General features: G+C 35.6%; 1 protein-coding gene across 2 annotated transcripts in view; it reads left to right on the top strand.

The window, feature by feature from the left end:
- The window catches only part of LOC141435972 (uncharacterized), a 22,253-nt gene extending 11,308 nt beyond the window's left edge, over nucleotides 1–10,945 (top strand). Inside the window, exons 1-6 of one of the 2 annotated variants that reach the window (XM_074098789.1) lie at nucleotides 1,314–2,646; nucleotides 2,885–3,078; nucleotides 4,019–4,101; nucleotides 7,395–7,588; nucleotides 8,369–8,511; nucleotides 8,896–10,945. In XM_074098789.1, the coding sequence (XP_073954890.1) occupies nucleotides 2,597–2,646; nucleotides 2,885–3,078; nucleotides 4,019–4,101; nucleotides 7,395–7,588; nucleotides 8,369–8,511; nucleotides 8,896–9,068 (837 nt within the window). In that variant the 5' untranslated portion in view covers nucleotides 1,314–2,596 and the 3' untranslated portion in view covers nucleotides 9,069–10,945. Of the gene's footprint in view, nucleotides 1–1,313; nucleotides 2,647–2,884; nucleotides 3,079–4,018; nucleotides 4,102–7,394; nucleotides 7,589–8,368; nucleotides 8,512–8,895 lie in introns of those variants that run through there. The other variant, XM_074098788.1, reaches the window with a different exon arrangement.
- The last annotated feature ends 3,920 nt before the right edge of the window (nucleotides 10,946–14,865 follow it).

The following is a 14,865-nucleotide window of genomic DNA, read 5'->3' as shown; positions in this document are numbered from 1 at the left end:
ATAAATCATCCAAAGATAAGTCTGTGACATGAGTCTGATTGTGATTGATCTTTTGTTTTTCAAACTTTTTTTGTAATGTCAGCATTAAATAAGTAGTCCTAGGTATGTAGACAAAATGCTAAACAATATTTTATCAATTATTATATGATTACGTAGCGGATTAATGAGTATTATAACATGTATAAAAAAAAAAAAAAACTTTATTCGAGGAAATTTATGATATATTGAATTTTTGAATTTAAGTAATTCTATTGCTTTATAAAACTTTTAAGCAAAATGCCTATTTAGAGTTGAAATAATATGATGAGAGTTGTGGTTGCTTATTATTATAACTCGCAGAAGTTATAGGTAAGGATAGTTGACGGCACAGTCGCGGTTGCGACACCAAGCCTTAGCAATTTCGAGGCCAACATGCTCTACAGAATGCAGGCAAACCTTCTATCGAACATCTGTTTGGAAACCAATGTAATCTTTATGATTATCGAATTATCATCAGTTGTACCGAAAGAAAAGTCTAGTAAAACTTTCATATAGAAAATGTAAACTCGCTCACGTTCATATTATCGACTGATTGCGCTGTTTTTGCATATCAACAATGTTTTTTTAAGGTCGTATGACGTTGTACTGATCAATCTTCTTGGTTTATCCTACCTGATCGATTTTATAGCCACGTGTTTATATACAGAACATTTAACACTGATATCGCAAACAATATTTCGAATAAAAATCCATAGCAATATTATAAATGCAAAAGTAATATCTGTCTGTATGACTGTGTATTACTTCTGCATGCTTAAAATTTTGCATGAAGAAGTAACAAACCTGCAAGGACATAGGGTAGTTTCTATCCCGGAAAATTGTATAGTTCCCACGGACGGATTAGCGATAAATAAATGCTAGTGGCGCGCGCAAGTCGTGGGCAACAGCTATAGTTTGTTGTAAACAAAGGCCTACTTGAATGTGAAATAGGTACATATCCGTAATCCGTAAACTGCAGTATATTGACAGTAATGGATAAATGAAAAGAATATTTAAGAAACAACATTGATCTCTTTAAATATTAGGTTTCTATTTTATCCTGAGCACAGTTCATTTATTTGTTTGTTTAACTTTTAGTGTCAAATTATTATAAAACAATAGTTGACTTTTTATCGAAATTATCTTGTTTTTCTAAAGTACTCCACTCGGTAACACGAGCTAAGATTATAACGATAATAAATGACAAAAACATACTGTTACGTAGCACAGTCAATTACTCGAAGACGTCGGTTGTGCAAGCTACTTAAGTCTTTATATTGCTTATTATTATATTAATTCTGGTTATTATAACTACCAGGGTTCGGGCATGTTCGGGCTTATACATGCCTATGTATATAGTAGGTACATATGTACTTCTAAAAACATCACCCCACGCGAACTCGTGTTTTATCAAATGTTTGTTTTATCGGTCGTTGCTACAACCTAGATAAATCTTATAATGTTGATTGTCAGGGCCAGCCAATGCAAGTAAAATTTGTTTTTGTAGATTGAGAATTTACGGAAAAAAAATCAAAAGATTAACGAAAGTCGGCGATGAATTGACGACTTCTTGAAGTATCTGGCGATTATAATAATAATATAAGTAAGATGCTTGGTTGTTTTATTATTATTCTTCTGTTATGTAAACTCGACAACCATTAAAGCATGGGTATGTTTAGTTACACTCTAAGTAGATTACTTTGTTTTTCATAACACGCTGACGCAACGGAACGCGTGTTATTCTAATAATACTTGCTAATCCGTAGATAGGATAAATTTCCATTTGCAGCTCTGCCGCGTCACTAACAAAATATTGATTTTTCAATAGTTAGTCAAATGTTTGTCGCCTTTGTTATTAATCTTCGTTATAATATAAGTACGCATTAGAGTTGATTATCTTAATCGGAGGATTTATCGGTTAGTTCAAATAGTTCTGCAGCGGTAGGGGGTCAAATCTACCATGTTTACCGGAATGCTGTTCCTTCTTAAGGTTCTGTTCAAATCAGTATTCATAAACATCCCTTCATTAGTTACAGTGCCAACTTCCCTTCCTCGGTTCAACAACATCATTTACATATATAACTCTCAGCCCAGTTATTTTAAAACTTTTTGTGGAAATGTACTGAGACGACTGATAATTCATGAACGCGTAGATTTGCGTGCCAAAATTTCTACTAGGCATTTGAGACAAACCGCCTGTGACGCTATTCTGAGCGGCGCGGTGGTTGCGTCCTGTCTTCGACCTCTTCAGGTTTGACGAAGATGCGGGAGCTGTATTGTCACGCGTTTTGCCGAGAGGGGAGTGCGTTCGCGGGCCTCGCTGATTGGCTCGCGCGTGGTGACGTCACAAGAAAAATTGTGTTATTTTCAAACATCTAAAGATAAGATAAATAGTGCATGCCGACACCGCCCAGTATATAAAGCTACACCGATTCTTAAACGGTTTCAGTCAGTGACGAAAGTTTAGCGCTCTTGTAGTTATAGCGCCACTTCTTGAAGCGTGTGCTAAAACTGTTTTCCTTTGACTATAAATAAAACTTTGTCCTACTGCATACTCTCGTTTTGGGACATTACAAAAATGTTCAGAAAGCAGCGTAATGTGTTGTCACAAGTTAATAATTACTTTTCGTAAGTACTCTTGCCTTTGTTCTGATGGCACTAAACGATTCGATTGTTTAATTTCACTACTACGTAAATACCTACGTAATAACTATGTTATGTATTACGACGTGACATGATTCCTTCCATGATTATCATCGATTTTTCTGTACTTACACAGGTTTTAATTATTTTATCAATAACTAGCCACCTGAAAATAATCCTTCTTTAGTACCTAATCAAATGGCTTTTTTTTGCATCTTTACAGAGAGTTCGAGCCTTTCGCGGCTTCTCCTCCTGGCCAAGACGACCCGTTCTTCATTCGTTATCCCAACACCAAACTATTTGCGGCTAACGTTGAACGCGAAACGTCGAAAGTTCCAAAAGAACCAACGCCACCATCTCTCAAGGATTGGTCGAAGCATACCAAGTCGTGCCAAAACGTGCTCATCAACACAGCTGGTGAGTTATTTAATTGTATCTACGGTATTGTTAACTGCGGCTGTGACTTTGGCAACAGCTCGGCATAACGAACTATTGTTTTATCTTCTGTTGCTCACAAATTTTATTGGATTAAGCACCAATTGGTAAAAGTACCTCATGGCAATGCTGTTTTGGTTTGCAACTTTAGATGCGTAGGTTATTTTACTCGTCCACTTAATTAGTAATATTTGACGACCGGATGGCCTAGTGGTTAGAGAACCTGACTATGAAGCTTGAGGTCCCGGGTGCGATTCCCGGCCGGGGCAGATATTTGTATGAATAATACGAATGTTTGTTCTCGGGTCTTGGGTGTTTAATATGTATTTAAGTATATGTATTTATCAAGTATGTGTTTATCCGTTGCTAGTATCCATAGTACAAGCTTTGCTTAGTTTGGGACTAGGTCAATTGGTGCCAAAAAAAATGGGCTCGTTCTGACGGATTGTTGAACATTTAAGCTGATGTTTCTATTCAAGTAGGGCGCCTTTCAACGTTAATGTAACAAGGTTGAAACTGATTATTATTTCGAACATCCGAACTCGACCGGTTTAAATGCCAGGTAAAAACAACAAAAGAAAAATATTCTTGGCATTTCTGTTTCAACGAAATATACGGTCTACCTGGCAATTTCTGGTTTTATGCATTTTAAATCATAGTTCGTTTGGTGCGCGCACATTAGGGCACACACCGTCACAAAACTGATTTCGATTATTCAACGATTAGAAGACTGTTTTTGTAGCATTCGGTTATTACCTGATTTAATTAACTCTTTAGATTAATATACATATGTATTAGTCTAAGTAGTTACCTAATTATAAAATGTGATTATTTATTTTTACTACCAATACCAATACGTTTGCTTAACGTCTTTGTCGTTTTCAAAAAGACATGTATTAAAAAGAAAAAAATATTGTTGCAGCGAACCCGGTGTCTCCGAAGGTGGTGGGCACTGACGACGAGATCATAGGCGAAGGAGCGGCTTGCGGCAACTCTGTCGTCAAGGTTAGTTGATATTGCTATCAATACAATATAAACAAATAAACATTTAACTTTAAACAATAAACATCATAACTCATTGCGATCTTATTGAGCTGTTCGTTATTGGTAATGCTGGTTTTACTAAAGTACACGTACAAGTAAACACCCTTTAGTAGAAGCGAAAATTTATATCAAGCTAGTTTTCTATCATCATCATCTCGGCCTTTATTATGTTCTCCTGCAGGGCACGGCACGGGCCTATCCTTTCAGAAAATTTTCAATGTCGACAGTATTCTTGCTCAATTTAAATTCTCGTTCAGTCGAGCACAAAGAAAATCAAACTATCATCACAATAAGCTCGCCTTTGTTCTCCTCTCTGTGTATTTGTATTTTTATTTTTACATACATACAATAGTTATTTGTGCAACAAGAGAGCATAGTTGGTTTTTGCTGCGAGTTTTGAATTTGAATACCGAGCAAGAGAAGGATCCTCAGAGCAGCGAGGGATTCAAACACACGAGATGCAAAAAAACTTTGGTCTCGTGTGACACAATACAACTATCCACCTCAGTAGCGAGAACATAAGGTTGGAATGGAATAAAACCAGATTATCACCCATTTACAAAACAAACAATATAAAAAATATATAAATAATCCGATTATTAAGAAACAAATATAATAATCACATTGAAGCCCTTCTCAAAAATGATACGTACAGTTGCCATTACATCTTTAAAGAGTCACCAAAAAGTTAAGAATGCCAGACAATGATCAAAAGTCTCCGGCAAGTAGAGAGGTTTAGAATTCGGAACGAAAAAGTGTCCAGTAGCTACGATACAAATCTCATAATCATAACATGCATTTTAATTTGAACTTAGAACTACTTGTAAAATATGTCAATTTTTTTAATACTTACTGCAAAAAGCCTCATCTTTGGGTCGTTAAAAAGGTTCAACAATAAACGTATAGTTTTTTATATATTTAATGAAACTTTAAATATGATTTTATTAGGATTTCTAATAAATAGATTAGTTGCAAATTCATTCAATTTGACAAATGTTAATTCCAACTCTAAGAGGTATACAGGCAGTATATGTTATTGTTAAAAAAAAAAACAAGAGCAGCGGCTTTCGTCCAACGAGGTTGCATACTTTATTAAAAGAGCGGGAAAATTTTGACTTTTTGGTAATATGCCGTATCATGTAATTTGATTTGATTAATTTGATGACTAATATATTTCTTAGGGATAGATATAATAATTAGGGTATCGCAGTTTAGTGACAAATCTAAATTTAAGTGACAAAATATAGTCCCCATTTATTATTGATATTTATTTTTAATACTATAAAATAATTTAAGATTGTAATCAACACATTTGATCCTATCTCTCGCTTTTTTCGTGTTGAAGTGAAAGTGAGAGATCAAAGTAAAGTTCAAATATTTGAAATTGAGTGAATAGACCCAGCACTGACTAGAATTAAAATAATAATAATTAAAAAGTTACTTTGTCTCACGGAGTGAGCAAAATGCGATTTTGCTCACTGATTTTTAATAGCAATACCTGCCTGTTTGAGCTGTTGAGGTGAAAGGTATTTAAGAATTCATTCGTGCTTAAAATTCGGATTTCCCCCAAATACTTTACAAAGAAGCATTTGTGTATTTTCGATCAATTTTACTCAAATGAAGTCGTTGTGCGGAAGCCCGAAATAAACAAAGCGTAATCTTTGAACTCCATATAAACATCATCATCATTTTTATTAAAACAAAAACGAATGATGTGGTTAACTGATTGTTTTTATTTTTATAGATCGTTATCTGTATTGCTTAAATATTTAATTACATAATAAACGTACCTAATCATCTAACATACCTACAAGCCAACCGACCGCGTCGAGCACAATGAGACAAAAAATTATAATACAATACAATCATACATAATAATGTTTGGTAAAATCGTATTAGTCATTAAGCGAAGTCATTTGTTGTTTTAAATACTGCGGCCAATTTATTGTTGATGAATTACCTATTTAAGAACAATCAAGGCTATTTTTAATTTAGTTGGTTATTAATTTAACATTCGAAAACAATTTGTACCATCCACGATAGCGAAAGAGATCTATACTTATTCATTTCAAAAAGATTTTATCAAATTAAATTAATGGACGTTTGTTTAATTTAACCTCAACCGCGTGCTTATTGTGCCGCGATAACGCAGCTTTATTGTCCATTACATTTCAAGTTAATTGGCAGATAATAAAATAGTTATTGAACCTTTTGAACATGAGTTCTGATAACGAATAAGTGGGGGGTCGCATCGCGCGGCGCTCGCACGGCCCGCTCTCATGATAATTTACTTTCTACCACTTTGTTGGGATGTGCCATAATTTGTGAACATTGCATCACCAGTGTTAAGTAAATAAAAATTAGCGGCTGTGTTTATTTTCTCTCCGTAAACAAACTTAACTTGATATCAGGGCCCGATTGCCAAGTGACATTTGAACAGAAACCAATAGATTGCGTGCAGTACCTATTGAATCGCAACGGCCGTCGATTGTTTTCCAACCGGTAACATCGATTTGAAAATAGTAGTGCGAGTTCTTTTGTTCAAGTGCGAGCGATGGGTTGTTTTTGAAATTCCGATAGAGCTAGTTTCTGCCAGGTGGGTAGTGGCTGGCTGCATTACGAGTTATCGGCGTTTCTTCCTGGTGGCCTTGTGTTTGCTCTTACCCGCATTGCAAGTGCAAGGTCATTTCGATCCGCGTAATTTATACTTATTTCCTAGTATGTTTTTAAAACGTTAAGTAAATAGCCTTTGTCATCCTTTATCACAATAGCTTAGATCAGGCTTATGTTTTCAATGAATTGGTTATTTTACGTTGGTTATTTTATTATGAAAAATAAGGACTGCATAGTTCAGAAATTAAAAATAAATATGTAAAATAAATCACGGGACACTTACACCAATTGATCTAATCCCAAAGTAAAGTTTATGTTATCGGTACTATTAGCTACGGATAAACATACTTAAGATATATTTTATACTAAGTACATAAGAAACACCCAAGACTCTAGAAACAAACATTGGTATTTTCCATGCAAATATCTGCCGCGACCGACCCTGAAACATCAAGCTTAGTAATTAGGTTCTCGAACCCGGTCGTCCTTCATAAACTCTACAGAACGTAAAAATCCAAATTACAACAGATACTTCTTGACGACTTGGTACTGTACCACAATGTTCATGTCGATTATCTCGCTCCAATTCCAATAATCAAGATTTCTATCGCCGATACTTACCGCGTCACACAATATTCCAGGTAGCCAATCAAATGATATCGGCGACGCGAGCGCCCCGCGGCTTCACAGTGGCGTCGCCGGAAGAAGACGCGACGGCGCCGGACGCGGCTCATTACAACCTGATGGCGCGTCGCGGTAGCAAGAGCCTCCCCGTATCGCCGGCGCACTCGCCGCCCGGCAGCCCTAACAGCCGCCGCCGCAGAAACGGTAACCGGTAAGACACCTTTAACTAATCTTTACTTTAACTCAATACTAATCATCACTTCTTCGACAACGGTAAAGCCAAAGGAAAGGTATGTTGTGCCGTAGCGTGTAGACTGCAGACACCCCTCCAACCCTCTCCGTAAGCTCCAGGGAGTCAAGAACGTGCAGCCGGGTTTTTAGCCCGTGAGAGTCACTGTCTGGGCTCTCCCTTCCCAGTTGTTCATAAGGGATTTATTCCGACTGCACGCCGCCATCTCCTACAAAGTTAATAAAATAAAAAAACTGTAATCAAGTAAATAAAAGCAAGGAAATAGTGTATTTGACCTTTAAGGCGACTTAACCCAAAAAAAGTGTGTCCAATTTTTAAACGAGGTGTTAATTGATGTGTTAAGAATTTATATAAGAGTTATTTCTAGTTTTTCAGACCACAGTTCCGTAGTTGGGTTTTAGTTTTTGAACTTATACCTTCTATAAATGGCTTATCCGTATCGAAATAGATTTCGCCAACAACTACGCGAATTTAGCTTAAAATATGCCGGGAGGTTGATCAGAGAGCCGTTGTCCTCATTTAGTATCATTTGTGTGTATTGCTTGTAGTCTCAAAATAATAAGCGATAATTGTGTGAATTAGTAATTAAAGTGTACAATTACACTAGCATGAAAAACTAATAGTTATATTAACTTATAAATAACGCGTGTATCACAAGCCACATTTGAAGAATGAAAATGTTCGAAAAAAAATTGTACACCCCTAAAGTTTGTATTTTTAGACAATTTTCTTTGTCTTCAGTTACTTCACATCGCCGTTCGAGCAATCGGAAGACGCGTCTAACCGCTCCTGGCTGACGATGGCTTTGCTTGGCTTCAAAAAGGACCTCACCACCTCCACATCTACCCTCACCGAGGAGGATACTTTGGATGCCAGATTACATGGTGAATTCCTCATTTGTTTCCATTTATATCTGACTACTTGATGTTGGCATTAGCTATCATTAATTCAGAGAGGTATTAAAAGTGATCGTTTCTTCTCCTGATAAGTAAAATAATTTCAATACGTTATAAAACGTTACTATCGGTGGTATGTCCAGCATTGAACGTTTAATCAAATTCCATCAAAAAGAGGTCCTTTTAAAGAATTTCTGATAAAGAATTAAAAGTGGTTGAACAGATACTTATTTAATATGTATATGGTGTTTTTTTTATTTATTTAATGAAATTTTTACACAGCATTACAGACAAGCCAAAGCACTGTGAAATTCATAAAATATTAACAAGCAATATATTAGCAAGCAAATAACTACGTACATGTCCTTTCAGGTTCCCTAGCCGAATCCGTGGAGAGTCTCGGCCCGCATCCGAAGTCACGTGACAACAGAGTCCCAGTGAATACCGCGTCCCCCGCCCCCGCGACCTCAAAACCCCTCACCTCCTTCCGCCCCAAACCCTCGGAGCTTCGAGAGATGAACTTCTGGACGCCCACTTCTATGTGAAAAACTACTGAGTAATTTAATGAGGCGTATACAAACAAAAAAAACTAAATGCCCATTAGGTTTTAGCGGCTTTTGATTTTGTACGCCTTGGTTAGGAACGCTACGCTGCTAATACAGGTACTCTTTGATGGTTTGATGGTACAATGTTTGACACTGCTTATGCAAGCAGTAACTAAAACTAAACAAAACATACTTGACCGTGGTTTTGTTCTTACTGAATTGTGGATGTCCGTAAAGAGAAAATCGATTTTGTTGTGTTTCGTGAATTTGAGAATAACGTGATGTGTAAATTATTTTTAAAAGTTGTTTTTGTTGCTTTCTTTATTATGGCATGGGTTCAGTTTTAAATAAATTTTCCAAGTATTGCTGCATTAGCTAGCTAGACAAATACAATAATATTTACGGCCTAGCATAGCAATGATATGAAAATTTTCCACGTAGAGCAAGTTATCTATTAAAATCATGTAAACAACACACTTCATTCATTAGTTAAGCTATCGCAGGATGACGCAAAGATATTCTGCGAACGATTTCTTGTGATAAAGTGTTGACAACTTACTTACAAGTCATAAAAAAGGGTATTGCAAAATTGTAATAGAAAATTTCTCAATCGACGGAAAATTAATTGAACAAATTTATCATTGTATGCAAAACATATTATGTTTGACTGATATCGCAAATGTTTATCCTTTTGAGAGTTTGTTAGTGACAGTGTAAAAGATTGTCTATTTTGTAGAAGTGTTTTCAATATACCGATAAAGAGATTTTATAGTAAATTTTAGGCTTTAGGACAGCGTAGCGATTATTGAATCTTCTGTATTAGACTATTCCACTAATTTTAAGTCCTGGGTGTTGTGAATGGATGTTTATGATAATAAATCTTTTTTATTTTCATTTTATAACAAATGCGACTGGATGCTATGACAGTAAATGCTTAATAATGTTATGTTATATTTATTTTTCACACATTATTTCTATCATCGATTTCGAGACAACAGTTCTACGTTCATACTCATTTAATTACTGTGGTAAGTCAATCATAGATTTAGATTTTCCTTTAATATGAATTACTTGCTTATTTGTTATTGTAATCACGTATATAATATTCGTACTGAGAGTTCAGCAAATGTAAGTTAACGTGTATTTAGGTTAAGCTAAACTTATGTTGACTTTTTCAGAACCTTAATAACTTTTACTGTAAAATTAGTTGATCCTTCGTTGTCAAGTGTTAGATGTTAACAAAATTTTAACCTAAAGATCACTGCGTCACTAATCACAAATATGTTGAAAATAAAACAATTTACAGCTGCAAATTGAACATTGTGATTAAGGTGAATTTTCAGAATTTTTACTTGTGTTCTGAAAGTTCTGATGCGAAAAAGTGAAATTTTGAGTTAGAATCTGTTTTTACACTTGAAAAGTAAAAGTTACGCTTTATAGATGACATTTTCATCTTATACCGCAATAATAATGAAGTATCTCAGAAGTACACATGTTCGAAAATAATTTTATTATACTCAATTCTATGTATCAAGATAAGCGTCTATATCCGTGATGGTATCAGTGTTTTTGTGACGTTGTTGATTTGATGTTTGTGAAATAACAATATGAAGTCTGAAAGCGAGCATGATGTAAGAATTTACTCAAGAGCATCAATATGATATTATTTTAAGATTTAATTCTTTATTGTTAATTTCGTAATTCTCACTTCTAGTTTCTACTTCACCTTTCTAATTAACAAATCTTGGAGCAGAAATTATAAATGGAACAATAAACCTTTTTTGTTCTACTTAGAATTGCAATTACCTGTGTACAGCAAATAGCACGAATTGTGCGACTAATCAATGGAATAAATAAATACTTTCTTCCGCCAATTATACAGTTGTTTAATTTTTGTAATTAATTTGGTACCTATTTAATTACTGAATGAAGCGTTGCTTTCCACAGGACAGTATAAATGAACAATAGTAGATTGTACAACAAGAGCATAAAACGAGCCTTTTTACCCAAGACGTTCATATATATAGTCACCCGAGCCGGTACAGCGAGGGTGGCCCGTCCGACCCACGTTCACACTGAGCCTTCACACCAGTGTTAAGGCAGGGAAATTACTTTATCTCACTAGTATGGAAGAAGGTAAATTATATTACTAACCTTCACAGTAGTAGTAAGGATGGGAAACCTGACACATTAGTGTGAAGGTTGGGAACCTCTTGAGATAAACACAAGTGTTACAACCTCTACGGATAAATATCGTGACGTACCCGTGGTCCAACTATAGATTGTCCAAATGCTTTTCGACGAAGCTCCTCTTTCTGGGTATTTTGCCCTTCGGGCAACTGAAGTTACCAAACTAACCTAACCTATCATTTTTGTATTAAAATATAATATTTATATATAAATAAGTGGAACCTAGCAGTGGGACCAACAGTCCGAAAGGTAAACCGTTGCCTGGTTATACTGTAACCTACTCATATGTATGATCGACCGTCACACTGATTATTTTAATTAAAATAGGTCAGTATGAAGGCTGGGAAAGCCAAAATAGCAAAAACGGAACCCTTAGTTTCGCCATGGCTGTCTGTCTGTCCGTCCGCGGTTTTACTCAGGGACTATCAATGCTAGAAAGCTGTTATTTTGCACGGATATATATGTAAACTATGCCGACAAAATGGTACAATAAAAATTAAAAAAAAAATTTTTAGGGTACCTACCTCCGATAGACGTAAAGTGGGGGTGTTTTTTTTCTTATCTAACCCTTTAGTAAGGGGTATCGTTGGATAGGTCTTTTAAAACCATTAGGGGTTTGCTAAGACGATTTTTCGATTCAGTGATGTGCAATTGTGTGTTTAAAGTGCAAATTTTCATTAAAATAGAGCGTCCCCCCCCTCTAAAATCTAAACCGGTGGGTGGAAAATTTGAAAAATTCAGGATGGTAGTTAGTAAGTATATCAAACTTTCAAGGAAAACTAACGGCTGAGTTTGCTTGAGAATTATTAGTATTTTAAGAGTAAATAGCAGCCTAAGGTAAAGGTAAGCCTAAGGTAATAAAATATACCTAAACTTGGAAGATTCCGTATATAATACGAAATCCTTAGCAATTAATTGCAACATATTTTTTTTTTGCATTTAAGCCTATTCTGTTATCTGTCTGGAGTGTCTGGGCATCACTAGCAGTGTGTCTTTTTGCTTAACGATGATGATGATGGTGGCAAAAGCTTTGTTATTAGTTCAAAAATTTAGATGAAAACATAACCCCTTCTTCAGGCAGTCGGGTAATAAGTGGTAATTAGGCATTAATGTAGCTCAACCTTGCTAGAGAACACCACGAAAGTATTTTATACATATTTTTGTAACAAAATGGAACTCTTTGCGGGTCGCGTGACGAACGCTCGTGTATTTTTATGATTACCTACTAAAGCAATGGCCACAATTTTTTTTATCGTTCTACTGGGTATTTGTGTAAGTCGTTTGCTTCAGAACGAGTGCTTGCTGTTATGAACTACAAATATAAATAATAATATTGTAGTTTTAAAAAATATTGTGTGAAAAGGCAGGATACCTACCCACTTAGCTGTAGGTTAACGAAATGAAAAATAAATTATAAAGAACACTTTTCTACAGACGTACACAAGCTTTTTTTCCATGCAATTTTAAAGGTTTGAAAAGTAGCACTTATGCAAATGTTGGCTTCATTATCCTAAAGTGCCCCAGGCCCAAGGTCAAAAACGGCCTTGTAAAGGGACTGGTGAAGCTTCTGACACCTGATCAGGAGAGTTATAATATAATAAATAAAGACTGAAGTTTGATGTAAGTATATAATACTGTACTGTTGTATTACTAGTGCTGAAAATCAAGTAGACTTGTTACATCGCCTTCGGTATTACAGGTATTTTGCATGTTTGTATGTTGAAAGGGCAGAATGTACACGCGACTGTAATGCACGCAGCCCTACGTGAAAGCCATTTCCTAATTTATTTTAATATTGTAACAATGGCCGGGTTCTTTGGCAGCCAGAAATGGATTGTAAATCCATCTTTGTTCATAAGAAATATTAAGGCCTAACGATAAGAATTAAAGTGCGTAGTTAGTAAACCTTTAACGATTGTTATGTTTGCCAGTGGCCGGAGAAATGCCAGGGATTGAGTTGATTTGTCATACAACAAGGGAGGGAAAGGAGTAAGTAGGTTACCTACCTGATAGAAAGTAATCACCACTGTCCATAGACATCATGTTCAAAGGTTAACTGGAAGAGATCCCTATAAGAGATAAGTTCGCCTTTGTACATCTCTTTCTCTTGTTAAAGTTTTCATATGTTTTATGTACAATAAAGAGTTACAATCAATACATCCGCAACCCTAGAGGGTTTACGGATGCGTTATCAATCTAAAAGGCTAAGATAAAATGTGTTTTGCCGCCGCACAAGGGCCCATGTAACCAGGTGGTTACTCTGTCGTGCAAACAATTTAAGTTAGGTTGAAAAAATGTTTCACATCTCCTGTAAGATACGGGTACAGACAAATGTACAAAAATTACATATTGATTGACGGAGGCGTTACTTAGCTGTGAGATTGAACTCGTTTACCTAGATAGGTAACACATAGCGTCTTCTAGGTATGGTGTTTTCGTTGAGTTAATTTCAGAGAAGAAAAGTGAAAAGTTGTAGTACCTACGTCAATAGTTTTTCATACCTACTAAACAAACCATTCAGATAGAGCGTATTAATCACTTTTGGTTGGTGTCTTTACAAGTGTCATTAAATAACTTGAGAATTTAATCCCAACCAAGAAACAACGCGCGGAGCGTTTGCAAAGAGCTCTGTTTCAATGACGTACCTTCTCTTAAATTATAGGTACCTAGTACGTTAACAAGATTTCTTGTTCAGCAGATGAACTGAAAGCGTCAAAACGGCATTTTGTTTCTTCACATTTTCACCGTCGACTTTATAATTAGTCCCATTTCATTACTGAAATCGGATTTGCATCCGCGCCCGTGCCACTTAAGAACTGCCTAATTTTCGCCGTCCGAAAAATAACTTGAGGGCCAAATTAAAATATGAAGTGTTTCCGCTTTACTTAATGATTCTAGCTGGATGTCATTTTTAATCTGTAGGCAGGTTTTTGCTTCATTTGGAGAACGCGGAAGCGACGCGAGTGATGAGAATGTATAAATACGAGTAAAATGAGGGGAGGAATTTTTTAAAAAGTCTGGATTTGCCTACGCTAATATTGGACCTTTAAATTACAATTTTTTTTTTCAGATTCAAAATAGTCTAAAATAACAATAAATTAAATTTTAATAAGAAACATTTTTTTTGCATGCATTGTGATCTGAACTAACCAGCAGGAAGACTGGTCGAACCATCAGAATTTCGCTAGGTACCTACCAAATAATTAATCCGGTGAAAATACACCAAGTTCCAGCTTGATCACACCTGGATGTGGTTGAAAAATTGTTTGCAAATTTTGAAACCACGACTTACAAACTTATAAACATATTATGATATGAACGTTGCGAGTCAAATAAAAGCTTGTGAAAAGTACGAAGAGTAAGTGTTTTTGATAAGTATCTAGGTGAAAATATATATCGCTAGATGGTGGAGGGATCGTCAGGTCCGTTTGACGTTACAGTCCCGCTTGTGATAAATTTGTTTTATCACCTGCTGAAATCCAGTCCTTACTTCTTTTTGTTGTAAAAGTTTGCCGGCACAGTTAGCAAAAAAGTTTGTATTAAAAATTAAAATTTCGACACTACATTTACTAATTTTAATAATCATCAAAATTAAATTGGCTCGTAG

This window comes from Choristoneura fumiferana, chromosome 16, assembly GCF_025370935.1.
Source record: "Choristoneura fumiferana chromosome 16, NRCan_CFum_1, whole genome shotgun sequence".
NCBI classification, from domain to species: domain Eukaryota; kingdom Metazoa; phylum Arthropoda; class Insecta; order Lepidoptera; family Tortricidae; genus Choristoneura; species Choristoneura fumiferana.
This window is presented reverse-complemented; position numbering and strand designations above follow the sequence as displayed.